Raw genomic sequence first — 26735 nt, 5'->3', positions numbered from 1 at the left:
CTGATAGCAGTCAGGTGTGAGTGATGTGAGTTCCCACACTGGATACACTCCTCCCTACCACATCCATCCATCCATATGCTCCTGCGCCAGCAGGGAGTACAGAGAAAGGACAACAGTAGGGTGACACAGGGTGGGCTGAGAAACTGGGCAGTGTAAGTACGTGTGGCATACATGTATGTATCTGTGTACATACATTAGGTCATATATCTGGGCTGATGTGTATTGATTCAGGTAATGTGTGTATGTGAGTGTGTTTGTTTGGTGGTGTGTACGTGTGTTAGCCTTTTGTGTGTACATAGATATGTGTGTCAGGATGCATGAATGGCATGTACCTAGTATGTATGTATACATAAGTGTGTGTAGTTATATATGAGTGTGTGAGAATGTGTGGTGAGATGTGTTTATGGTGTGGTTTGTGTATGTGTTTATTATGTGTATGTGGTGATATGGATGTGTGGTGATATGTGTTTATGGGGTTGCTTATGTGTGTGTTTACAGTATATGTGTATAGGCTGTGTAAGTTAGTCTGTGGATGTGGTATGTGGTGTGGCTTGTGTATGTGGGATGGCATGCATGTAATGTATGCTAGCATGTGTGTGTATGTGCAGTGAGTAGGTTGTCTGTGCATTATGTATATAAAGTGTGTAGTTGTATGTGTGTGAGTTAATATGTTGGGTTGTTTGTGTGGTTTTGCATGCTAGTTTAATTATGTCTTATGTGTTTGTGTGGTGATGTGTATGGCGTGTTGGGTGTGTTTAACATGGCATGTCAGTGTGTGTGTAGTGGTGTGTATGGGAGTGGCTGTAAATTTGGGTCAGCGGCTTTCTGCCTGTAGATAGAAAATGAAAGAGAGGGATGGGCTAGAGCCAGGGTAGTAGAAAGATAGAGGCTGGAGACATGACTCTCCAGGTCAGGACAGAATCCAAACTGCCTCCCCTTAGGGAGCAGCCCCTGCCCGCTTTCTTGTCTTTCTGGAAAGTTCTGAGAATATGGTTTAGAGACAAACACTGGAGATATTTAGAAAATAGGAAGGCATTTTGGTCTGATCTACAAAAACAAACAAACAAAAAAGAAAAAAAAAACAACTAGCTTTAAGAGTGTATACAATTTGGGGCATTCTTACCTGGGGGCTGTTTCCAGTAGCCCTCTTCTGGAAGCATTTGTTCCCAAATATTTCGAGAAACCCCATGGGAATGTCCTTATTTAGGTATAGAGGATGTACCTATAACTTGAACCAAAGATTCTCTGTATTTACGGAACTGAGGTACTATAGATAGGGAAAAACAGAAACAGGCCAAGGAGCAAATTATAACAGGAAAAATATAATTGTGACAATTGCTAAGCTGACACTAAAATCAGATGCTGAATGAGATTATTATGAACACCCAGTTATGACTCCTAGAAAGAACCCAGCATGGGAGAGATCAGGGAAATGGCAGGTTTGAGACAGGAAGGAAAAGACCCCAGTGGGGAACATGTGTGGGGGTGGGACCTGCAAAAGGCCAAGTAGCTACAGCCCAGAGTACAGCGGAGAGTGGTGTTATGGGAGGGAAATGCTGGGGTAGGTGGCACTGTAAGTCAGCAGATCAGGTAGTTAGGGGTTGGAGTTTTAATTGAAAAGTGATGGGGAGCCATCAGGAGGATTTTAGATGCTTGAACAAACATCACATTATGGTATGTAATGCTATGAAAGCTACTCTTGCTCAATGGGAGAGTGAATGGTGAGGAGGATGCAGGGCTGTGGGCAATCATGGGACCAGTCAAGATGTTACTGCTGGAGTCCAGGTCTGGGACAGACAGTCACAGGAGACTGGTGCAAACACATGGGCTTGCAATGGATTGCGTGGGTATATGGAGTTAGAATTATGGCCCAATCACATTTTGGGCCTGTACATCAGTGATGCTGCCATTTATTAGAATGGTAACGATGAAGGAAAGGACAGAGTGGGGTGGAGTGGGTAGAAATCAAGAATTCAGTTTAGTCTATGTTGGGATTGAGATGTCAGGTAGACCTGCACCAGGAAATGCCAACATCAGGGGCAATGTGTAGAGAGATGTTGGTATACAGAAGGCATTTGGAATGGTGGAAGCAAAAAGTTGAGAGAGAGAGAGAAAGAGAGAGAGAGAGAGAGAGAGAGAGAGAGAGAGAGAGAGAGAGAGAGAGAGAGAGAGAGAGATCTAAATAGCAAAGGGCTAAGATGCAGGCCACAGAAGAGGAGAATCACATGGGAGTTGGGGATGGGGTGGAAGCTAGTTAAAGAAAGGAAGTGAAGATTACCAGGTGTGGCCAACGTCAAGCAAGAGAGGCTTGGAGACATGACCACCTCCCCCAGCCACATGGAGCTACTCCAATATTCTGCTGAACCCACCAGATGGGTGGATGGATTTGGGGGACATCACCCTCTCAGGCTTTATGATAAAGAAGAACAGTTTAAGACAGAGACTGGTGGCCAAAGTGAGGTTTTGTTCTGTTTGAGGACTGGTAGTATTGGCATCTGCTTGTTCTCTGCACTGGATAGAATGTGATGGGGAGAACTTGGAGGACACAGGATGGGAATGGAGAGGGGCAAGAGGGGTGTCCTTGAGCAGGAAGGAGGGATGTGAGCCACATGGCACACACGAGCGCAGGAGGCCAGGTGGCCTCTGGCAGGGACACTTCTGCCTCCGTAGTAACAGAAGGCAAAGCTGGGTTGCAGGTGAGATAGTCTGGTTGTTGCCAGGGAAGGAAGGTGAGGGAGTTTCTGTTGACTTCTTCTGTTTACTTATAAAATAGCAGGCAAAGTTCGGTGCTCTGAATGCTCGAGGATGCCCGGCCTCCCACCCAGGTCCTACGCTGAAATCTTAATTCTGAAGGTGACGTTATTCAGAGGGCTTTCACTTATCATTTTGTGTTTGTGTATATGTGTGTCTGCATGATTTTATGTGCACCATGTATGTGAAGGAACCTGTGGAGTCCAGGAGAGGTCATAGGATTCCAGAGGGAACTGGGCAATGAGGGGTAGGTCTCCTTGACTTGAACTAATATTCTTGTAAAAGATTGCCCAGAGAACTCTGTGCCATTGGACAAACAATGGCATAGGGAGATATGATTGTCTGTGAGCTGACAGTGAGTGCTTGCTAGACATCCTAGACTTTCCAGCCTCCAGAAGGGAATTCTGTTACTTACTGGCCACCTGATCTGTAATTTTTTCCTTTGTAGCATCCTGAATACACACAAAAAAAAATCACAGTGTTGTCAGATTAGAATAAAGGGAGAAGAAACAACAGCCCAGGAAGACTGAGTCAGGAGAAGCTGTGAGATAGATTTTTTTCTTTAAAACTCTTTATTTCTAGGACAGTGGTTCTCAACCTTCATAATGTTGTGACCCTTTAATACAGTTAATGCTGTGATTATGCCCAGCCATAAAGTTCTTTTCTTTTTTTTCTGATAAACTTGAAGATTTTTTTATTTGATATATTCTTTATTTACATTTCAAATGATTTCCCCTTTTCTGGCTCCTCCCTCCCCAAAAGTCCCATAAACTCTCTTCCCTCCCCCTGTTCCCCCATCCACCCCTTCCCACTTCCCTGTCCTGGTATTCTCCTACACTGCTGCACTGAGTCTTTCCAGGACCAGGGGTCACTCCTTCCTTCTTCTTGGGCATCATTTGATATGTGAATTGTGTCTTGGGTATTCCAAGTGTTTAGGCTAATATCCGTTTATCAGTGAGTGCATAGCATGAGTGTTCTTTTGAGACTGGGTTACCTCCCTTAGGATGATGTTTTCCAGTTCCATCCATTTGTCTAAGAATTTCATGAATTCATTGTTTCTAATGGCTGAATAGTACTCCATTGTGTATATATACCACATTTTTTGTATCCATTTCTCCGCTGAGGGACACCTGGAGTTTTTCCAGCTTCTGGCTATTATAAATAGGGCTGCTATGAACATAGTGGGGCATGTATCCTTATTACATGCTGGGGAATCCTCTGGGTATATGCCCAGGAGTGGCATTTTTTAATTTTTTATTTTTAATAGGATATCTGAGACTGGAGTATAGGAATTTCAAGTGAGAACAGCCATTTTGGATGGTGTGTCTCTGAGAGACACTTGGCTGCTGGACCACCATGGAAATGAAAGGCGGCCTTGCTTCCCTCCAGATTAGTGTGTTGGATGGGAGCCAATGAGATGATGTATTTATCCTAGAAGTTCAGCCTGTAAAAGCAATGTTTGAGGAATGGGGTGGGATGGTGGACGGAGTTGTCAGGACAATGATCAAGTCTCAGGGTGGGTGACAAATTTTGCTAGAGTAGGAATTCCTGAAAGAAAGCTGTGGAGGTGGGAAGATGGTGATTCAGGGTTGGAATGTTGGTACAGATACCAGTGCAAACAAGGCTGGGGCATGCCTGTGGCGGTGAGGAGCAGAGGAGTGGGAAGAGGTAAGATGATATTCCAAAGCATTCAATAGATTTTTGTTGTTGATTTCCACTGCTTTTTGCCATTTATCAAGTTGACTTCTGGTGGGCTGGCCTGATTTCAAAATGTCTGCCTCCTCTAAAGAGTACTCAGGTGGTCGTGGTTTTGTGTTGTGGTCACTGGGCTTGCATTAGGACTCCCAGGGCATGTCTGGGTGGGGGGAGCTGTGCTCTGGACATACAGAGTAGGGGAGGATGGGGATTCAGGTCCTCTCAGGTCTCTGGACTTTGGATGACAACTGAAAGGAATGGGAGGTGGCATGTTGGGCGTGTTGGAATTGGTCCTGTTGTCTCTTGGGGGAAAACTGAGGTGCCATTTCCGAAGGTTGATTAGGTGTTTCAGGGATGGGGGACAGATGCGGGAAAGGGTCTGAGGTCCAGCCTTGGCAGATTTTCTGTATTGAGAAGAGCTCTGGCGATGGCCTTTTTTGTTCATGGAGGGGACACTGAGGGACCTTCTTTTCTTGGAGCACAGTGTATAGAGGCAAGAGCACATGGGTCGGACCTTTTCCATTGGCAAGGTGCGATGGATGTTACAAAAGTGGAGAGACGGGAAGAAGTACTGTCCAGCTGGGGATCTTATTTTTAAGCAGGCTCTTGTTGCTTATATGCTATGAATTGGAGACTCTGAGGGCCATTAGTAATGAGCTTTTCATTACTATAAGAAAAACACTAGCAGCAGATGATAATACAAGAAAAGAAACTCATTTAGTGTAGAGTTTGGGCGGGTCCAAGTCCAAGACTGGAGAGCAGACAGCAGTAGTTCTTTATGAGGGGCATGGATGGGGACAAATGGTTACATCTTGAGCCTGAGTAGAGAGGATGATGCCAAACTCAGGATTTTATGACAATCCTCCCTCTCTCTTGAACCACTAATCCATGTGTGCTACTTTTCAAAAGCACATACTCAACAAAGAAGAGACCTCCCAGTAACCCCCCACCTCCAAAGGTTCTGTCATCTCCTAGTAGCAGGGTATTAACCAAAATTTCAACCCATGGGCCCTTAGAGGACATGCAAATTACATTCAAACCACAGTGGATATTTTAGTCATCATCATTCTGTTTTACCTTGGACATTACCTTGGTGTCTAAAGGATGAGCATTGTGGCCCCATATTGCAGATGAGACAAATGAGGCACAGAGAGGTTCCTATAACCTCTGCACACTTTTTCTCCTAGTCAGTAGCCTATGTCTAGATAGTTTCACCTCCCATACTACTTCTGAGCCAGAATGCCCACTCTTTTTTTTTTAATTAGACATATTCTTTTTACATTTCAAATGTTGTCCCCTTTCCTGGTTCAAAGCCCCCGAAAATCCCCTAACCCATCCCCCTTCCCCTTGCTCACTAATCCATCCACTCCTGCTTCCCTGTCCTGGCATTTCCCTATCCTGGGGCATCGAGCCTTCTCAGGACCAAGAGCCTCTCCTCCCTTTGATGTACAACAAGGCCATCCTCTGCTGCACATGCATCTAGAGCCAAGGGCCCCTCCATGTGTACTCTTTGGTTGATGATTTAGTCCCTGGGAGCTCTGGAGGTACTGGGTGGTTCATATTGTTGTTCCTCCTATGGCGCTGAAACCCCTTGAGCACTCAGTTCAATGGTTGGCTGAGAGTGTTCCCCCTCCGTATTTGTCATGCGCTGGCAGAGCCTCCCAGGTGACAGTTATATAAGGCTCCTGTCAGCAAGCACTTGTTGGCATCCACAATAGTGTCTGGGTTTTGTAACTATATATGGGATGGATCCCCAGGTGGGGCAGTCTCTGTATGGTCTTTTCCTCTTAACAAAAAGCAGAGACAGAGCATGAAGCCTAGGAAGTCAAGGAAAGCTTTGTCTGTCTGAGATCCTCATCTCCTCTGCTCTGGTCTTCGAGCTCCAGGCTGCTGGGAGCCTTCTCAGGTTAGTGCTGTTATGACTCCAGCGGTCCTTGACCTGTGGTAGGAGAGAGTTCAGAGACTCGTGGCTGCAACACTGAAGCTGCACCTGGATGGCCTCTTGAGGACAAGAGATGACAGTTAGGTTATAGCATGGGCTCCCCGCTTTGGTCTATTCTCCTGCCTTCTCCTCCCTGTCTTTCCAGTCAATCACCCTGTAGAGTTTGTTTATTTTTTATCTCATTGTTAGCACACAGTGCTATTTGCTTGATGTCTGTTGATCATCCACCCGATACTGCTTCATATTCAAAACTCTTGATTTCATGAAATGAGACCCTCTTGATTTCTTCCTATTCAGGTTCCATTGCTTCTTAGTCTGTACTAAACATGGGCACCCATGGTTCTGCCCACTTCCCCTTTAATCTCTATTCTCATGCTCAACCTAGGGAGTCTCATTGAGTTAGGCTACCCCCATGTTAGTTATGACTAGTTTGCTGTCTCTAGCCCAGATGGCTCTCTGATCTTTCAGTCTTGTCACCACTTCCATTTGGGCACTTACAAATTCTCCTGTAGGAACCAGGTTTCATCCTAAAACAATTCTGCCCTCCTCCTTTCTCCCTAGTATACTTTGTCTAATGAATCATCACTATTGACCTGGCATTTGAAACGCTAGTCTTCTCCCTCCTGCCCCTCAAAATCTAGCCAGTCCCATTCTGCCATTATTCTCCACTGAATGTGCAGAATGAAAATGGGCTGCAGTGACTACCCTCCCAAACCCTACCCTCTCTGGAGTACAACTCGCATAGCCTGGCATTATTAGCCAGTTTCACCCTTATCCTCTCTTAGTATACCAAAAGCATGCTTAGTATGCTCCTTCCATGTATTGGTGAATGAGTCTCCTTCCAGTGCTTATCCTTTTAGAATAAAGCCTGAAGTTCTTATCCTGTCCTACAGGAAGCTTCAGCCACTCCATTCCTCTTCTTGTTCTTGTTGTTGCTCTTGTTCTTGTTTTTCTTGTTCTTGTTTTTCTTGTTCTTATTTTTCTTGTTCTTGTTCTTCTTGTTCTTGTTCTTGTTGTTCTTCTTGTTGTTCTTCTTGTTGTTCTTGTTCTTCTTGTTCTTCTTGTTGTTCTTCTTGTTGTTCTTGTTCTTCTTGTTCTTGTTCCTGTTCTTGTTCTTCTTGTTCCTGTTCTTGGTCTTCTTGTTCTTCTTGTTCTTCTTGTTCTTGTTCTTGTTCTTCTTGTTCTTCTTGTTCTTCTTGTTCTTGTTCTTGTTGTTCTTGTTCTTCTTGTTCTTGTTCTTGCTCTTGTTCTTGTTCTTCTTCTTCTTGTTCTTCTTGTTCTTCTTCTTGTTCTTGTTCTTGTTCTTGTTCTTCTTGTTCTTGTTCTTCTTCTTCTTCTTGTTCTTCTTCTTTTTGTTCTTCTTCTTCTTGTTCTTCTTCTTGTTCTTCTTGTTCTTGTTCTTGTTCTTCTTGTTCTTGTTCTTCTTGTCTTCTTGTTCTTGTTCTTCTTCTTGTTCTTCTTGTTCTTGTTCTTTCTTCTTCTTCTTCTTCTTCTTCTTCTTCTTCTTCTTCTTCTTCTTCTTCTTCTTCTTCTTCTTCTTCTTCTTCTTCTCCTCCTTCCTTCTCCTTCTCCTTCTCCTTCTCCTTCTCCTTCTCCTTCTCCTTCTCCTTCTCCTCCTCCTCCTCCTCCTCCTCCTCCTCCTCCTCCTCCTCCTCCTCCTCCACCTCCTTCTCCTTGTCCTTCTCCTCCTCCTTCTCCTCTTCTTCCTCCTCCTCTTTTTCTCCTCCTTCTCCTTTCTCCTTCTCCCTCCTCCTCCTCCTCCTCCTCCTCCTCTCCTCTTCCTCCAGTTCCTTCTTCTTTAATTGGGAACATGCTATACATACCCATGCCTGTCTCCAGGCATGTGACCTTCCTTTTGCTTGTAACTCCCTGACCTTGGATTTTCATGTGGGCTGCCCTCCTGGTCACTATTCTCAAATTGACCTCCAGGCAAACATTCTGCATCTCATCTCTTTATCATTCTTTTCTGAAGTTTCCTCTTTCCTTTGGTGCATTTGCCAGTCCATTAAATTGTTTTATGTGTATGTATTGTATTACCAGTTTTTCTGTCACTGGAATGAAAGGCCCTGGAGAACAGGGACTCAATCTTTCAAGGTCTTGGTGTGTAGTCAGTTCCTGAAAATATTTGTTTGTTTGAGTGATTGCTGACAACCAGGCTATGGTGCTGTTGGTGGAGAGCCTTTGTGTGCACATAGGTATAAATGAGGCTGTACACAAATGACCCGTGGGCAAGAAGGGAAGCTGAAGTTTCTATGTCCCTGTGAGTTGTAAGTTTCCCAGAAGGCTGGGATTCTTGTGTTTGTCACATGTTTGTGGTTGGAAAGTCTGCATTGATGTTTGGGGGTAGGGAGGCGATAGGAGGAACAAAACATGTCTGAGAATTGTCCTCAGGTGACAACAGAGCTACATGTGACCTTCTGCTCAGGTGGCACTGCTCAGTGGTGAGCTAGGGGTACTAGGCGCATGTGTCTGCATGTCCATGAGTGTGTGTTAGGTGCTAGTGGGCACTAGCACCTGGGCCTTGTCTCTAGGTTGGGCTCAAACTTTGGAAAACAAATCAGAATCATGGGGTAGGTACAAAATCCAAGTGCCAGCCATGAAGCCTGTGGCTTAGTGGGTCTTTGGATACATGAGATTATGAAGTCTGAGTACCTCTGCTCACAGCTAGTCTCCTGCTTCTGAGTGCAAACACAGTGCCATTGGAATATGACTTGTGTATGATACACAATTAAAATGGAAAACTATTGGCTTTACTATGTCAGCTCCAGAATTAATGGAGATATTACCATGTAAGCTATAAGAACTGAAGAATTTAAAGATTGAATCAATTAAAGAAAAACTTAAAAAAATTCACTTAGGAATTAAGGGAGTTGGCCAGGTTTAGTAGTTTAGGATTGTAATCCCAACAGTGTGGGAGGCTGAGGCAGGAGGATCACATGTTCAAGGGGTCTCTGACCATAAAATGAATTCAAGGTCAGTTTGAATAACAGTAAAAATGGCTGGTGGAGTAGCTTAGTGGTAGAACACTCACTCAAAGCACTGTGACTCCCCCCACACCCTTAAGGAAAAAATATAATTAAATTTTCTCCAAAGCTATACTGTTAACAGAGCTAAAATTTGGTGGGCTGGGTGACTGGTTTGGCAAACTCAACTCTGTATTAAATACAGAACAGCGATTTAGGGAACACCAGTGCTGTGACATAAAGGGACGGTGCTGTGCTATCTGGGGACAGCCTGATGCTGCAGATAGACCAGCTCAACAGTGCTCCTGGCAAGGAAAGAGAACCAAGGCTGGGGTGTGGGAGGCTGGTGTCAGGTCTTTTGTGGTGAGGTTCATTACACATCCTTTCTCATCCTTTGCAGAGGGAGGAACAAGAAAAGGAATAAAGAAGCCAAGATAAGTCTCTGGGGGGCTCAAGTTGCTGTAGGAGAGATTTATTGAGGTTTTGGAAAGTGCCAAGTGCAATTGAATCCTGCCTCCCTCTCCCCTGGGCAGCTGTGCACCATGTACATCTTGGTCCGTCTATGTTCCTCTCTCTACAGGCCCAGGGGACCCATATAGGACATGAGTGGCAGCATCTATCAGAGATGGGCAGTCCTGGGTCAGAGAGCCTGGCATTCATTTTTAGTTTCCAAGCCTCTGACGTGGTCTGTGTGGTCTATGCTATCTGCACAGTGGAATGGGTGGAGACCAAGAGGACCTAAGCTTCCAGAATCTTCATCTCTGTCTACTGTACCTTTTCTTTTCCTTTCTTTTCTTTTGTTAGCTGTAGGCTGAGGTTGAAGGACTCTGGAGGAAGAAATTTGTGTGTGGAATCCTTCCACTTCTTTCTCAGTGGGGACTTAACTTTCCAGGCGTTAGGAGAGAGGCCATGGGGTAGGATGAAATTTAGTAGGCAGGAAAGAGGCAGCCTGTGCCACAAACCTGTCACGTAGGCCTGCATGCATCTGGCTGTGTGCTGAGCCCCATTCTTTGCACATGACAGATGCTCAAGTAGATGGCTGGGCTAGTTCTGAGGGGGTGGCTTTCTCCATAGTGGAGCGCCCCCCATCTCTTTGCCCCCTGTGGACTCAGGGCGGGGCATCTTCCTCACATCCAGGCAGTTGTTGTTCACACTGCTGCATTTCTTGATTTTTCTTCTAGGAAATTTACCAAGTTGAGGCCCAGGGGTTTACATGTCCCACCCCATAGCAAACACTTTGACTATTCAAGCTCCAAACGGAAGCTACTGGGGCTATAATTACACTGGCATTAGCTATGAACACTACTGCGTGGAGGGGAACAGAGCACCTGGGGGAAACCTAGATGCAGCCGCAGGCCTAAATTAGCTGTTGCTCTGTTAGCAGTTGTCAACTGTTTCTCCGCAGCACGACCCACCCATCCCCCTCCTCCCTAGCCCCAGGCCACTCTCTCTTTTGCTCCTGCCAGCCAGCAGGCATCTAACAAGCACAGGGAGGACTGTCTGGTAGAGGAGAACACACCCACAGAGGCAGGCCACACCAGCCCTTGTGCTGGCAGACATCCTTGGGCCCTTGCACAGCCTGCTTCCGGAATGGTTGACTAGCAGCTCAGAGGACTGCCGCAGAGGCCAAGGCTCCAGCATGGCCGAGTCTACTGCCCAGCTGACCAGCACTTGCTCCTTTTCCCATTTCTAGGCCTGAGTTTTCTTCTCTTCTTCTCAGCCTTTGTTTGACTGTCCCTTCTGTCTGGGACCCCACTTCCTACTTCCTCCGACACATTTTGCCAGTTTTGGTAATGAAAATCATTATGTCCATGTCCTCCCCCCCCAACTCTAGATGGGTCCTTTTCTCTTTGCTCTAATCTCCTCTAGGAGAACTCAGCATTAGCATTTACACAGATGGGTGGCACTTCTGTCCCCAGCTGTTGGCTGGGGAAGTACCTGGTCTGTCTGTCTGTCCATCCATCCATCCGTCTGTCTGTCTCTATCTGTCTGTATATATGTTTGTATTCCTGTACGCATTTTGTATGAATTTACTTACATTTGTATGTAGTGCATGTGTATGAGTGGTGTATATGTTTTCACTATGTGCGTGTACACACTATACTCAAGTGCATGTACATATAAAGGCCAGATCAGCATCCAGAGTCATCCTCAATTATGTCTTCACTTTATTTTTTAAGACAAGATCTCCCTTGGACTCTGGAGTCTGTCTGCAATGTGCTTCAGGGCCTTTCCTCCTCCCTCTCCCTCCAGGGGTCCTGGGCATCCAAACTCAGGTCTTCATGTTTGTGTACCAGATACTTTACCTATTTTACCTGCATTTCCTCAGCCAAAAGCTGTTTTGTTTTTTTGTTTTTTTTTTGAGGGGGGAATAAAATAGGAAAATGAATCATGATTCCTTTCTGCCTTAAGTTGACTGCAACCTATTTCTTTTCTCTTTTATATCTCCTCTCTTTTCCTTCCTTCTCCCCACCCCATGCCTTTTGTTGAGACAGAGTGTCCCTCTGTAACCTAGGAGTGCATGGAACTCACTATATAGCTGAGGTTGACCTTGAACTCATGGCAACCATCTTGCCTCAACCTCCTGAGTGCTGAGGCTACAGAAGTGGGCCAACACACATTTTAAAGAGATTCAATGTTTTTAGGGGGGGGGGAGGTTCACCCTCAGGCATGATTGAAGGAAGACGTAAGGATCCTATAGCCCCTGCTTCCCACCCTTCCCACTGCCCTACTCCAGGTGGTACTCTGCTACAGCCAACAGCAATGATACTGCTACCCCTAGAGTTTATAGCTGATGGTATCAGGATCTACTCTTGGTATACTCCTTGGGTCTGGATACATGTGTTATATCCTCTGACCATTGCAATATCATGTAGAGTGTTTCATTGCCTTGAAAATATCCCATGTTTTCTCTGCTCATCGTTCCCTCCCCCAACTTCTGATAGCCACTGATCTTTTCCCCTGTCTCTATTGTTTTTTTTCTCCCAAAATGTCATGTTCCTGGTATCTTATGCCCTGCTGCTTTCGTGAGTTTCTCATGGTGTGACAGCTCATTTCCTTTTATCACCAAATAATCTTCTGTTGCCTGTACTCCCTTCCTCTTTATTTCACCATGAAGAGAGGGAACATTGCTCTTCCCACTATTACAAGGTTGCTGATGGCAAAGCAGTGCTAAAGTGAATGGTCCACCTTTGAGCTCTTCCACGCCCGCCTTCTGATCCCTTCTTTCCCAGGCCACCATTAAGACATGAATAAATGTAGTCTTGTCTACTGTTACCTGGTTTATGCCAGTTTTGCATAAACAAACTTTTAAGTATTTACTGTAAACTGAGCATTGTTCTTGTTATATTTGTTCTTTCTTTATTTGGAATCTTTACTGGGTATTCTTGTAACATGATGTCTACTTTAATTTGATACAAGAAATGAGTTAAGTATCTACCCTGTGGTTGCTGTTGATGTGTGCTGAGGGGGAATTACATTTTAGGATAAATGTAATATAGGGAGTATTTTGGACCGGTGGGTGAGAACTCAAAGAACCCTTTGAGCATGAATCAACTAATCCATATTGCTCTATGATTATGGAGAGGAGAGCCTTGTAGACCATGGACATACCAAGTGCAGAGGCCCCAAGGTCAGGCCACCATTGGCAGCTAGTACTGGCATAGAGTGACTAATAGGGAGGAGGAGGAGAAGGAGGAGGAGGAGGAGGAGGAGGAGGAGGAGGAGGAGGAGGAGGAGCAAGGTTAGACAGAGCGATGGTGCTTAAAGGAAACATGCTATGTACATGGAATTCTGAATGTTCTGGTACCCACATTAACAGAAAACACAAGACAGGTGGAATTAATTTTGACACTATGTTTAACACTTCATGTCCAAAATATTATTCATTCAACATGTAATCAAAGCAAAGAAATTATTACTGAGATACATAATTTGCTTAATAAGTTTTTAGAATCTGGTGTGTGTTTCCTAATCTTCCAGATCAATGTCCAATGGCTACCATTCTGGACAGTGCTCATGCTAAAGCCATGGAGTGAAGCCAGTGGCTATTCTGGAACATTGGCATTACATCTCTGTGTTTTAGGTTCTCAAAAATCTACACCAGTTGTGGTGATGAGAGAAGATTATTGTGGGGCGCTGTGAAAACTTGGGGGTAGGGCATGGTGCTGACAAGCTTGAAGGAAACTGGTAATGGTAGTGAGAAATGTATTCTGGGAATGTTTGGGACATAGACTTCCTGATTTTTCTAATGTGCTTTGTGAATGAGAGAGGAGTCAAGGATTGAGTACAGGTATTGATGGAGTTGCATTGTGTGGCTTCTTACAGAAGGATTAAGTTGGCTGTCAGTTGAGCCACTGAGGTCTGGGTTTGTCACAAGGGTGTTGGGTTTTCAGGTACTAGTGTTAAGTAGAGGCAAACAGATGAGTCTGTGGTTTTTACGGATGGTTGTAAGCCACCATGTGGTTGCTGGGAACTGAACTCAGGACCTTTGGAAGAACTGTCAGTGCTCTTAACTGCTGAACCATCTCTCCAGACGAGTCTGGGGTTTTTAAGAGAGGTCTCAGGATATAGAAGCTGTTTGATATCAATGAGATGATAGCCTCAGGTGCTGGGTCCTGGGGAGCACAGACAAGAACCAACAAAGCAGTCTGCACAGGGAGGTATCAGGGAAGCCAGAATGACAGCAAGTGAGGAGGTAGGTTTAGGTAGATAGAGTGAGACACTGGGAAAGGCTGGGCCTCTGGGTTCCTATCAGTGATGAGGAAGAAGAGTGGCTGCCAGGCTAATATAAGTCTGAGAGACAATGCAGAACAAGACACAGACGACGGAGATAAATAGTGGTTTGTTTAAAGGGAAACAGAAAATGGGGCAGCTGCTTAAGGGAATAACATGACCATGAAGAGACCACCCTCTCAATTAAGGATACCTCCTCATGGAACACTCCTCCACTGCTGGTGGGGTTGCAAATTGGTACAACCACTCTGGAAATCAGTCTGGCGGTTCCTCCGAAAACTGGGCACCTCACTTCCAGAAGATTCTGCTATACCACTCCTGGGCATATACCCAGAGGATTCCCCACCATGTAATAAGGATACATGCTCTACTATGTTCATAGCAGCCCTATTTATAATTGCCAGATGCTGGAAAGAACCCAGGTATCCCTCAACAGAAGAGTGGATGCAAAAAATGTGGTATATCTACACAATGGAGTACTATTCAGCCATTAGAAACAATGAATTCATGAAATTCTTAGGCAAATGGATGGAGCTAGAGAACATCATACTAAGTGAGGTAACCCAGACTCAAAAGGTGAATCATGGTATGCACTCACTAATAAGTGGTTATTAACCTAGAAAACTGGAATACCCAAAACATAATCCACACATCAAATGAGATACAAGAAGAAGGGAGGAGTGGTCCCTGGTTCTGGAAAGACTCAGTGAAGCAGTATTCGGCAAAACCAGAACGGGGAACTGGGAAGGGGTGGGAGGGAGGACAGGGGAAGAGAGGGGGGCTTACGGGACTTTTGGGGAGTGGGGGGCTAGAAAAGGGGAAATCATTTGAAATGTAAATAAATTATATCGAATAAAAAAATTAAAAAAAAAAAAAGGATACCTCCTCATATAGCCAATGCAAATGTTCTAGAAGTCAAGGAAAAGTCACAATGCAAAGGAGGGAAAATTATGTGTAATTTCTCATGTTTGCAAAGTTGCTTGGCGATAGGTCCTATTCTGCAGATAAAGAGGCCGAGACAAAAAAAGTGTGTCCACACTCCTGATGAGTAGCTGAGCCAGAACTTGAAGGCAGGCTCAGTTCTACAAGACCTAGTCCTTGGCCTTGGTCTGTCTCTTGCTTTCCTCTTTGGAGTGGTCAGCTCTTTAGTTGGGGCTTCTTCTTAGTACTTTTACATACAGCATGGCACCCAGCAGAGGACTGTGCAGAGCTGGGACTTTATAGATATTTAATGAACAAGTAATCAGAGGACTAGGGACTGTGTATGGAGTCACCAGGGATAGCCATAGAGGGCTCATAGTCTCTACAAGCCTGGTATTGATTCTTCTATACACCACGGCAGGTTCTTGTACTTAGAGAGATACACTGGGAAGACTAGGGGAGTGGGGAGGAGGAGAGATCACCCCTGGCCTAGGCTGATTGTTCTCCCTGGCATATGGTGGTGCTGAGTGCTCAGCTTCTCTGGCTCTAGTGTTCTGTCAGTGTTCTGGATGGCCGTGGCAGTGCTGAGACTCATCCAGAATTCATTTTCTTTATCTGTAAAACACAGGTTAGGTTGGATTGATCACTCACCTGACTCTTCAGAAGATCTCAGCTGGGCGTGGGAAGATTGGGGCCCTACCCTTCCCTATGCCAATTATCAAGTGGGACAAGAGAAACTTTATGGTGGGACCTGGCTGGCTATGGAGTCAGATGGTTTCTATGATAGGTATCACTATGGTACAGCTAAGATCTGTGTGGTTGGGACAACCATTATAGAGGAGGTACCTTGTGATTCCTGGGAACACTACTGTGTACCTCAGACATTTTCTCACACTGTAGTCAATAAAAATCCACAACATTAGGGCAAGAGACCCAGCCTGTCTGTCTCATGGCTGATCACACATCCAGCAGTGTCAGAGTTCAACTTGGGGCAGCCTTCCCTTCACACTTACAGGACTGTGCTTCCCTTTCAGTGGTGGCAGCAGCAGCTACACCCTTCGGGTACAGACGAGCAGTGGTAGTTACAAGGGTAGGGGTACATCCTTGTTGACAACACTCAATGATGAATGTTCCTTACTCCAGATGCCAGTGGTGCCATTTCCCTGAAGTCCTGCTGAACTGCTAGGGGACAAGCAATAGGGGACCCAAGTTATGTGACTTGGAGCCAGACACATTATTTCTTGTCCCCCCATAAATAGGACTGTGACACACACTTCCATGTTTTTGAAGCAAACAGTCACTTCCAAGTATATGAAGCTGGGTTAGTTTAAGACTCTGTATCTAGAGTCTTCTTCTGAATCTCCTTGTCCTTGCCACGGACCCCTTGCCTGAAACCCTCATGTACTCTGGGCATATCAATATCTTCAATGGTCCCTGCAGTCATATGTTCTTGGCAATGGTCCTTATTCCAAGACAAGGAGACTGAGGCACAGAGTGGGCTTAAGGGAGCATACCAGTCTTGAGTGCTCATGTGTGTCCTTTCCTTGTGTCCATGTGTATCTCTGACTCGAGTTCCCCCTTGCCCTCCAGGGACAGGGGCAGACCCGGTGGTCAGTGCCAAGAGTAACCACTGCCTGGATGCCGCCAAGGCCTGCAACCTGAATGACAACTGCAAGAAACTTCGCTCCTCCTACATCTCCATCTGCAACCGCGAGATCTCTCCCACCGAACGCTGCAACCGCCGCAAGTGCCACAAGGCCCTGCGCCAGTTCTTTGACCGTGTGCCCAGCGAGTATACCTACCGCATGCTCTTCTGCTCCTGTCAGGACCAGGCATGTGCTGAGCGCCGCCGGCAAACCATCCTGCCTAGCTGTTCCTACGAGGAGAAGGAGAAGCCCAACTGCCTGGACCTACGCAGCCTGTGTCGTACGGACCACTTGTGCCGGTAAGAGTGGCTGAAGCTACGGATGTCTACTAGGGGTGCTCATGTGGTTGGCCTCTGTTACAGGGTCACATGGATTATGACCATGAATAAGCCCAGCAGAAGGCGCTGAAAGGGTTAACAATGATTGATAATGGGCAAAGTCATTTCATGTATCTGTTTATCTGTCCACTTATAGTGCACGTATCTATCTATCTGTCCCTCACCCAGTTAGTCCATTCATCATGGGTTTATTATTTGTCTTCTGCGCTCAGCTTCATGCTAAGTAATTCAAGGGAAGACAAAACAGACCACCCAAGGAACTTACCATTTCAAATCATGGATTTCTAACAGAGGAAAGGACCATCAGAAGTTTTTGTTCCACTTTTAAGGGAGGTCTGAGCCTTTGTCCCATCAGAGGAATGTCACCTAAGAGCAGGTTCGTTGTTCACTGAGTGCAAGGCCAAGCTGGCTGAGTGAGGACTAGGTTCTGGTGTCTGACGGTGCTAGGTTCAAATCCTGACTTTGACTAGGTTCAAATTTGACAAGCTGTGTGACTTTAAGGAGATGTGATCCCAATTCAGGGGAACACGGCTGGGGATCCTAGAAAAGGGGGGACAGGGGAGGGTCATCTGCCTGAATCTGGAAGTCCTGAGGAAAGTCACTGAGCTGATGGAGGCTTGAGAACTGAGGAGAGAGTCCAGGCATCAGGAGAGACTTGAGGGAGAGCTTGGGCTTACGGGGAAATTCAGCAGTTGGTGATGGGGGGCTGCTGGAGAAAGGACGATTGCAGTTGTCTCAGTTGTCTACTGTGTTCTGGACACTGTTCTGAAGGCTTCGTCCTTGTAACCCACTAACCCTGCAGGAAGTCTCTGATGTAGGCCTTGCTGCCATTTTTGAAGGGAAGGAAACAGATCGAGGAAGGAAGACTCTTGCCCGGGTCACATGACAGATATTTTATAGCTGGGTTTGTTTTAGACTCTTTCTTGCTACTTTGGCTGTTAAAGTGTGTGGCTCGAATGACAGCAGGCATATTACCTTGGACTGAGGTAGTGGCTGTAGGGATAAAGTGGATTGTATCACTAATGCTGGTAAGAAGACTTGCCTCTGCACCTCTTCCTGCATTGAGAATGGGGCCATGGGGGATACTCAACAACACACTAATTGGATGGCTGTGTGGTTGGCAATTGCTTATTTCCTAGTTGAATAATGATGGGATATTGTAGTTATTCTGTGGGGACAGTGTTGTAAATGCAGTGTTTGAGCGACCAGGGTGACTATTACCTTCCAGTCCTGGCAGCGTCTGGGGTGTTTCCACTGATGACTACTGAACTCAGTCATGAAGCTGGAGAGAAGAGATGGGTATAGGTGTTCTTGGATGCTTGGTTATGAGTAAAGCCCAGTCATGTGATGAGGAAGGTTAACGGGGCTCATGAAGGAGTCCAGACTGGAGGTGCCCACTGACTGGGACATCTTCAATGGTCAGTAGAGAAGCGGAGCCATTGGTGTGGGAAGCAGGTTGACCCTACAGGGAATACCCGTGCATACCCAAGAGAGGGACAAAGAGTACAACAGAAGACAGGGAGGCTGAGGAAGTTACAGGAAAACAAGGAAGTAGTGACTCAGAATGCAGAGGGAAGGGGTTTCAAGAGGGTGGGATCTGCCAAGCCAGATGGTATGCATGCCTGTGTCTGTGTATGTTGAAAGTCAAATGCTGTGGCCTGGGCTTAGTGAAGAGCTAGAAGAGGAGGCACTGGGTCCAAACTTTTCTATTCAGAAGGCAGAGGGCTGAAGTCAGAGTCTTCAGGAGGATAGAGGATGGAAGAGAGTATCTTTTGGACCCTGGCGAACTGGGCCAGTGTACAGCTGGAGTGGGAGGTTTCACTTTTATTTGGTTTGGAAAACAAGCTCTCACAGTGTTTAGAGAAGGGATTGAGCATAGAGCTAGCTGTAGGCTCCGGGAAAAGCCTTGTGAAGAAAGACTTTTTGCATTTGCTTTTTAAAAAAGCATGCATTTAGATACAACCAATAAAGCAATTTGAAATAGGCTTGTGCCTACTACAATAGAGAGGTTGGTAGGAGCAACCGAAAACCCTAGAAGGCAGGAGCAAGCAAAAGCCCTCACGGCATAGGCTGGCAGAGCTCTGAATATTAGTTCTGAGCTTCCTGGTAACTTGGATTAAGGGGAAGCTGGATGGGCCATATAATTCTTAAAACACCATGGAAGAGACTATGCTAATTCTTGGGTAGAGACATAGTATCCCCTGTGGGCTAAATGCTTACCTGAGCTTGCCAGACTCTGTCATACACAGCAACTTGTAACAACAGAACACATGAATATCAGAGCCTTGAAAGAGCTGGTCAGAGCAGCAAGAGTCCAGGCTCAGGACCCTATGCCTACAGGTGGGCCAGGCACGTCCACAAAGCCAGCAGGCTGTAGGGTTCCTATGAAGGTAGGTGCTTAGGGTCAAGCTAATCAGATATCCCCAGCAGACAAATGACAGGACTTTGTGCCCACTTGTCAGTATTATTTCTTTATTTGAGAAATGATGGATATCCATATTTGGCTCCAGTGGTGTTTCATGTGACTGGAGTGTTTTGGTGGCTTAAGGAAACAGAAAATTTTTTGTTTGCTTATTTTTTCTGGAGATGGGGCAGTCATAATCAGGAGAAGTTTATGGGAAACAGCCCACTGTGGAGTCAGAACAGATGTTTAGATACCATTAAGCATTGTGAAGGTTTAGATGGAAGACTCTGAGGAATGAAGAAATGAACCAAGAAAATAAACCCCTTGCATTGGGATGTGGACTTCAAGGACTGCTATCTATAGGAATCCATAGACAACACTGCAGCCAAATTATTGACTTAGGGGACATGCCCTGATTTGTCAGACTTTCAGTAGGAAGTTCATCTTGCCCCAAGATGAGGTCATGTGAGCGTTTTTCCAACCAGGATGTTTCTTGAGCCTGTCTTTGCCTGTCCCATCTCCATATCCTCCAGTATGCAGATGTCACATGGGCTCCCAGAGAAAGAAGGGTGGAAATGAGGAAAAAGCATCTTGGGTGGGTCTGACAGAGCAGTTGGGGGATGTCATAGCACAGTCCATTTCCCTGCATGGCCCTCAAGTCAGAGCTGAGGTGTTCTGGGAGACATGTGCTGAGGAGAACCCAGAGACGGAGCTGTGGAATGACAGGCAGGTGGTGGAGGTAGTGGGTGGCACTCCAAGTTGGAGCCCTTCCTGTGGTCTTCTGAACAGCTATCTAGTGAGCCATGTTTTTCCTGGGCCCTTGGTTTCTCCACTGATCAAGCAAAGACACTTATCTAAGACATCTATTGGGATCTTTTCTCAGTGCCTGCATCTGTTGAGCTATAGTCTTTCCAGTTAGTTCCCAGGCATTTCTTGTTTTTCCTGGGACTAGCATCAAGGGCTTTCTCCCCAGGATCTTCCCAGGAGGGGCCTAGAAAGGAAGAGGACACTATCTTCTATCTAGGTCCCACAGTTTTGACCTCTGAACCATGTATCACTGCCCAGCAGACCCTGGGGGTCCTGTTGGTGCTAAGCTCAGCTCTGTGAGGTTAAAGATGGCTTGAAAGGGCATCTGGAGAACATCAAGTTGGGCTTTGACTCTGCACTGTGCCCAGAAAGGCCCTTCCTTCTGTGCCCTTCCTTCCTCTGGCTTGGCCTTTTCCAGGTTTCTGCCTTCCAGAATGGGCACACAGGTAGAAGTCTTATGAAAATCGTGGTGACAAATGTCATGGGGGCTTGAAATAGAAGCAGAAGACCCTCTCTTTCTTGGGTATATTAATTAAGCTGGGTAGAGGGGGACAATGGAAAAACATCTTTGGGGATTGCATCTCTGGGAATGGAGTTTCCATCCTTAGGAGTCCCCTGCAGCCTCCCTCCGCATTCCTCTTCCACACACTCCTCCACTTCCGCAGCATTCGGTCCCGACCTAGCCAGTCCAGCTCCTCTTCTGTGGAGGGGCCCAGGTACCTCCAGGCTTCTTGTTGAATCAGTCTTGACCCAGGAGTTCTAGAGTGGAAGGAAGCAGCTTTGCCAAAGCCTAGGTGGTATGACATGAGAGTTGGTCTGTTGACTAGCGGGGAGGCTGGACTAGTCGCAGCCTGGAACGTCACCTGTGTGAGGCACAGTAGATCCTGCCGCACTGTCTTGTTAAGCATCACTACCAGTGAGACTTTTGATCTAGCATTTGGAGAAGCTTTGGCTAATCAGGGCTATCTGCTAGCTGGGCCTTGCAGTCATTGGACACACTTCAGAATCCTCCTGCTGCTCTTCTGACCTGGGTAGCTGGACCTTCTGTGAGTAGAAACACCCTGCTGTACTCACAGTGTATCTGGCTGGGAGGCCAACCTTAAGAGTCCAGGCCATGCTTTTGTCCCATTCCCACCCTAGGCTTCAGGGCTGTGGACTTAAGCTCACTGAAGATCTAAGGATGAGCAGGGGGAGATATGTCCCTTAGAAGCATCTGATAGGGAGCCTAGAGAGATGGGAGCTTTTTGGAACAGGTCTGTGGAATCTGATAAAATCTGATTTTGTCCAGGTTCCAGTGGGTCATGAGCTACTTTTACATTTCGAACACAAGTCTTTATATCTTCTCAGCTTGTATCCACTGTAAGGATGTGCTCAGTTGCATACGTGTGTGCATGTATTTGTGTGTGTGTGTGTGTGGTGTATGTGTGCATGGTGTGGAGGCTTGTGTGTGTGTGTGTGTGTGTATGTGTGCATGGTGTGGAGGCTTGTGTGTGTGTACATGTGTATGTGTGTGTTTGTGAGTGTGTGTGTTGTAGTGGCTGTGAAGTTGTGGGGAGGACAACTGCTGCTTTACTAACTATCTCTGGCAGGCTGCCTTTGGAAATGGCTCCTGAACTTCTCTGTTCTTCCTGATCTGCCAGAAGACTATAAATAACCTCTTGCTGGACCCATGCCATCTACAGAGCTGTGATTTAACCTCTGGGTGCTGAGGATGTACATAAATAGACTCCAGCCTGGGGCTATCCCAGTAGTCCTGGGCCACTCTTGTGCTGTGGCTGCTGTCTTTGTCCTAAAGGAGAAGATGGCTGGGATAAGGAGTGGAGGGAGGTAGCCTCCTTCTCTCAGGCTGCCCAGAACTGGGGTTTGATTCTTGACGTCTTGGCATGTGCTTCTCTTTGACTCTATAGGACCGGTTGGCTGATGTTTTCAGCAGATCATCTCTAAACAGTTAACAAAAGACTTACTTCGCTAAGCAGTAGGGAGGCTAAGGGCTTCCAAACTTTTATTTGTTTATTTTTTAAAGAAGCCCCAGTATATCTTGATGTAATAATATACCAAGTTTTAGGTGCACATTTTAGAGAGAACCTTACTGTGTTCATTACAATCTGGAAAGGTTCTTAGGCCTCCTAGAGCTTTAGAATCTCTATCTTCTCTGGTAACACCACCAGTTCCCTAGGGATGGATACCAAGTTCCCCCCTTGATATGAAAGCATCGCTAGCCGTTACTGACTAGCGATGTCTACCAACGGCCTGGGAAGCTAGGATAGGTCTTGGCTGGGATCCAGCCATTCATGCATAAGGCAATCAATTGCCTCTAGCAGGGAGAATTGGAGGGGGGGGGCTTGTGAACAGTCTACATTCCCTTTATAAGACTCTGTTGATCATCTATATGGGCCTGGAATTGTTTTAGAGTTGGAGAGTTCATGACCAGGGAACTGGAGGTCCTCAGAGTCTTATGGAGTCACTCAATTGGCTAGCTCTGCAGAGACAGTAGGGACCTCCATCTTTAGGTGAAGGTATTACTCACTAGGCTTTTCTGGAGACTCCCATTGTTTGCTGCTACCTCATGGGTCCACTCTGGTGGTGCTGGAGAGGACCACCAGAAGTGGACCCAGGGATCCACTTCTAGGGATGGTGGGATCTAGCCTCATTTGAGGGCCTTCCTGGCCTGGATCATAGAAGAGCTTCACTGCTGAGATTTCCTGAGGAGGGAGGAGCTGCGGGCTTGCAGTGTGTGTGTCCCCTTTGCCCAGCAGCTTTGCCCCCACCTGACCCATGTCACTCTCACGGAGCCCCCGCTCTTCTTCATTCCGGGTCAAGGGAAGGGCTCTTCCTGGAACTTCCTCTGCTATGTTGACACAGGGAAGGAATGTTGAATATTACTTTCCAAAGGCCTGGGGATATCAACTCACTGATGCTCCAGTTTAGATCCGTAGATTATATGATAAAGTCTGTGTGACTTCCTGCTGTGGCTGCTTTCGGCAAAGCAGCATTGTGGAGAGGGGGGTGTCTTTAGCCTTCCCCATTCATCCAATCCCACATTCCAGACACTTGGACCCCACAAAACTCCCACCCAGCACTGATGAGGAAGGCTCGCACTGAAGAGCTGTGATTAAGGTCCTGCTCATCTCGGTGGGTGGAGGAAGAGGGTCCACTTGGGGATGCTGGGGATGTAGAGATTGGCAGGATACAAGCCCAAATGGTCTGTTCTTACCAGAGCCTCTACTGTAGGTGTGTGTGTGTGTGAGTGTGTGTGTGTCTGCATGTGCATGCATGTGTGTGTGCCCATCTGTGTCTACTCACAGTGACAGCCTAAGCCTTTAGCTATCTTGGCTTCAAGTTGTTTCCATTGTATCTATGATTGTTTCTACTCTCATTTGGTGTGAGTACCCTGCCTGGTGTTTTAGACACTTTTGGATGCTATCAGGGTACTACAGACTACATGACTTAAACCATGCTGTTTTCTACCAGTTTGGGAGGTTGGAAGTCTCTGATCAGGATGCCAGTGTATTCTTCATATCCTAGGGAGACAGTCTTCTTGGTTATGCTCTCCTGTAGTCTTGTCCTTGGTGTGTGTGTGCGCGCACACACACACACACACACACACACACACACAGAGACAGAGACAGAGACAGAGACAGAGACAGAGAGACAGAGAGAGAGAGAGAGAGAGAGAGAGAGAGAGAGAGAGAGAGAGAGAGAGAATTTTCTTTTCTTTTAGATAACTAATCCTATCATGAGCAGTGCCTACCCTCATGGCCTTTAACACTGCTCATCCCCAACATTTACCTCTACAAAGTGCACGCTGGGGTTTATAGTTTGCACTTCAACTCACCCTTTGTCAAGCCTGTCTCATCCAGGCACTCCTGTTCTGCCTCAGGCACCGTGTTAGACCCTGGAGGTACTGTGGAGACCACAGTGGGGATGACCACATCTCTTTGGAACAGTCTGTTGTAGGAGACAGTGGATAGGTAAGCAGACAGGTTTATCCAGGCTGAGCATCCCATGTCTGGAAATCTGAATTGCCAGATGCTCCACAATTGAGATCTCTCTGAAGAGCAATGTGACTCTACAAGCAGAACATTTCATACTTGACCTCAGGAGATGGGCTGCAGTCCAAACACCAGTGTGCTAAAAATACCACACAAAATATCTCCAGGATGTCTGTTTAGCATGTACATGAAACAAAAACAATTTTCCCTTTTGTACTTGAGTCCCTTTCTCATGATTTCTTAGTATCTACATACAAATTTCCCAGATCTGAAAGCTGAACCAATTCTTGTCCCAGGCATTTTGGATAAGGTATACCCAGCCTTAATAGAATACTGCAGTGAGCAGGGTGATCCGTGGATAAGGTAGGGAGGGAGGTTTTAGAGATGGGTTTGGGAATGTGATGGAGATACTCCAGGATGACTCAAGGGGTAAATACACAGTGGCATGGAGCCATTTTTCTCAGATGGGCAAGAGCTTGAGTTGAAGGTAGATCAGGAATTCTATTTGGGACACAGTAGTACTTCTATGGCCCTTCAGGACAGCGCTGGGCTGTTGACTGGGTTTGTAAATTTGGGGGTGTCATTAACAGGGTGGTGGTATTTTAAACTGAGGGGGGGATGAGTCCCTCTTGGGAAGACTCTGGTGGGAGAAGAGATATGGAGGATATGGTTCGAAATATGGTTTGACTTTTGATATTTCTATCCTATGATGGGTTTATGGAGATACGGCTATATTTTAAGTTGAAGAGCACTCATGCTGTAATTCGGTCTCCAGCACATCCCCACCTGGCTCTGGAGGTCCTTGATATGGTCATCAATGACTTTGCCTCTCCAGCTCCAGGCCCGAGTCCTTCAACTGTGGAAGAGATCTGTTGCTGGGCCACTGCTTCGGGAGCAGCATAGGAGGCAGGAGCTACTCTCGCTTTTTTTTTTTTTTTTTTTTTTTTAGCTCTGCTGGTCTTCCACAGGAGGCATTTAGTGTTTTATCGAAGGACTCTGAAGGGTGCTTGGGGCTCCTTTGATGAGATTTTCTCCAAGGATTTTCCTGTGCCCAACACCGGGGGCTTTGCCTTTCTGTTCAGTAGAATTTAGGTAGCCTTCACCTCATGAGTACTGTGAGTTGTGTTGTCCTTGAGCTACATGCTGGCTTCATGGCCTGTCAGTTGCTTTCACATTGTCATGATGTAATACTTGACAGAAACAGGAGAATGATTTGTTTGGCTCATGGTCCACCATGGTGAGGATGGTATGACAGACTAGTTCATGATGATGGGAACATGTGGCACAGGCTGTTTATCTCATGGTAGACCAAGAAGCGGAGTATGGCAGGAACCAAGGAATATAATATTACACTCAAAGGCCTACCCCATGTGACCCAGAGCCTCCCAAAATAAGACTAGCAATTGGTGAAAATGCTTTGAAAAAAAAAAACACGGGACTATGGAAGTAGTTTTAGAGTCAAACCATGACAGAGTGCTTTTAAGGCCTGTCTTGCAAGACTCTGAGGCCTCTCATAGTAGTGCTTCTATGGAAAGTTCTATGATTTGGCTGAACATCTTAGGCTGCCAGTGACTCCCACTTGCCTACTGATAAATGGGGACTCTATACGAGTCTATGTGAGTCCCCATTCATATGACTGCTCATAGAGAGATGTTTGCAATACCTGCCCCCATCCTGTCTGGCTCATGTCTTCCTGAGCCAGTGAGTCCTACTTTCTGTCCTTGGAAGGCTGGACTTTGGTCACCAGGATGTGCTTAAGAAAAGAATCAGAGAGCTGTATCTTGTGTTCAACAGCCCTGGGTCTTGATCGTGAGCTGTATGAGTATGCAGACATTTCTTTTTACATTGACTTAAGAGCTTATGTTTCTAAGTACAGTGGCTTGGTAGCTCATTTTGGAAATGGATTCGGGGATTTGGATTTCTCTCTGGGTATTCAAAGGTGCCGCCAGACTTGTTAGGCCTATAGGTGGAAGGCTAGCCCTCACAGCTGGCAGGGTCACTAGAGAAGCCCTCTTGGAAGTGACTTATGTCCTTAGTTTGAAGGAGAAGTAGTTTTGTATTCTGAGGTGACCCTTCTGTTTCTTGCAGAGAGAATGTATCACAGAGGACTATTATAGAAGAGGCAAGGGCACCAGCTTATCCCAGTCCGTCTGTACTTTGCTAGCAAGTTTGATTTTCTCTGGAAGACAATGAGGAGTCATGAAGTAGTTAAGCAGGACAACATGACCCAAACTGCTATTTTAGAAAGATGCTACTATGGATAGAATAGTTGGAGGCTGGAGACATAGAGTCCAATACTGTAGTGAGTTTGCGACACAGGAAAGACAGATTGTGAACAAAGAGAAACTGGTCATAGGGATGACATAAGGTCCTTTGAGGGCCAGTTTCTGAGGATTTACTGGAGGCAGACAGTGAAAGGGAATCCAGGAGGCTATCAAGATCTCTAGTGTGGCAGTTGACTGGTTGGTAAAGCCATTACTGTGTGAAGGGAGGAGGAGAAAAAGGAGTTTGCTAAGCAATGGCAGGGATGGGGGTGGGGATG

At 46.2% G+C, this 26735-nt stretch overlaps 1 protein-coding gene across 2 annotated transcripts in view; it reads left to right on the top strand.

Moving 5' to 3' along the window:
• The window catches only part of Gfra2 (GDNF family receptor alpha 2), a 91728-nt gene that overhangs the window by 21745 nt on the left and 43248 nt on the right, over positions 1-26735 (top strand). For both annotated transcript variants that reach the window (XM_052190981.1, XM_052190983.1), the window contains one exon: positions 16597-16951. In XM_052190981.1, the coding sequence (XP_052046941.1) occupies positions 16597-16951 (355 nt within the window). The remainder of the gene's footprint in view (positions 1-16596; positions 16952-26735) is intronic.

This window comes from Apodemus sylvaticus, chromosome 8 (genome assembly GCF_947179515.1).
Source record: "Apodemus sylvaticus chromosome 8, mApoSyl1.1, whole genome shotgun sequence".
NCBI classification, from domain to species: Eukaryota; Metazoa; Chordata; class Mammalia; order Rodentia; family Muridae; genus Apodemus; species Apodemus sylvaticus.
Note: the sequence above shows the minus strand (reverse complement) of the source record. Positions and strands in the feature narration are given on the sequence as shown.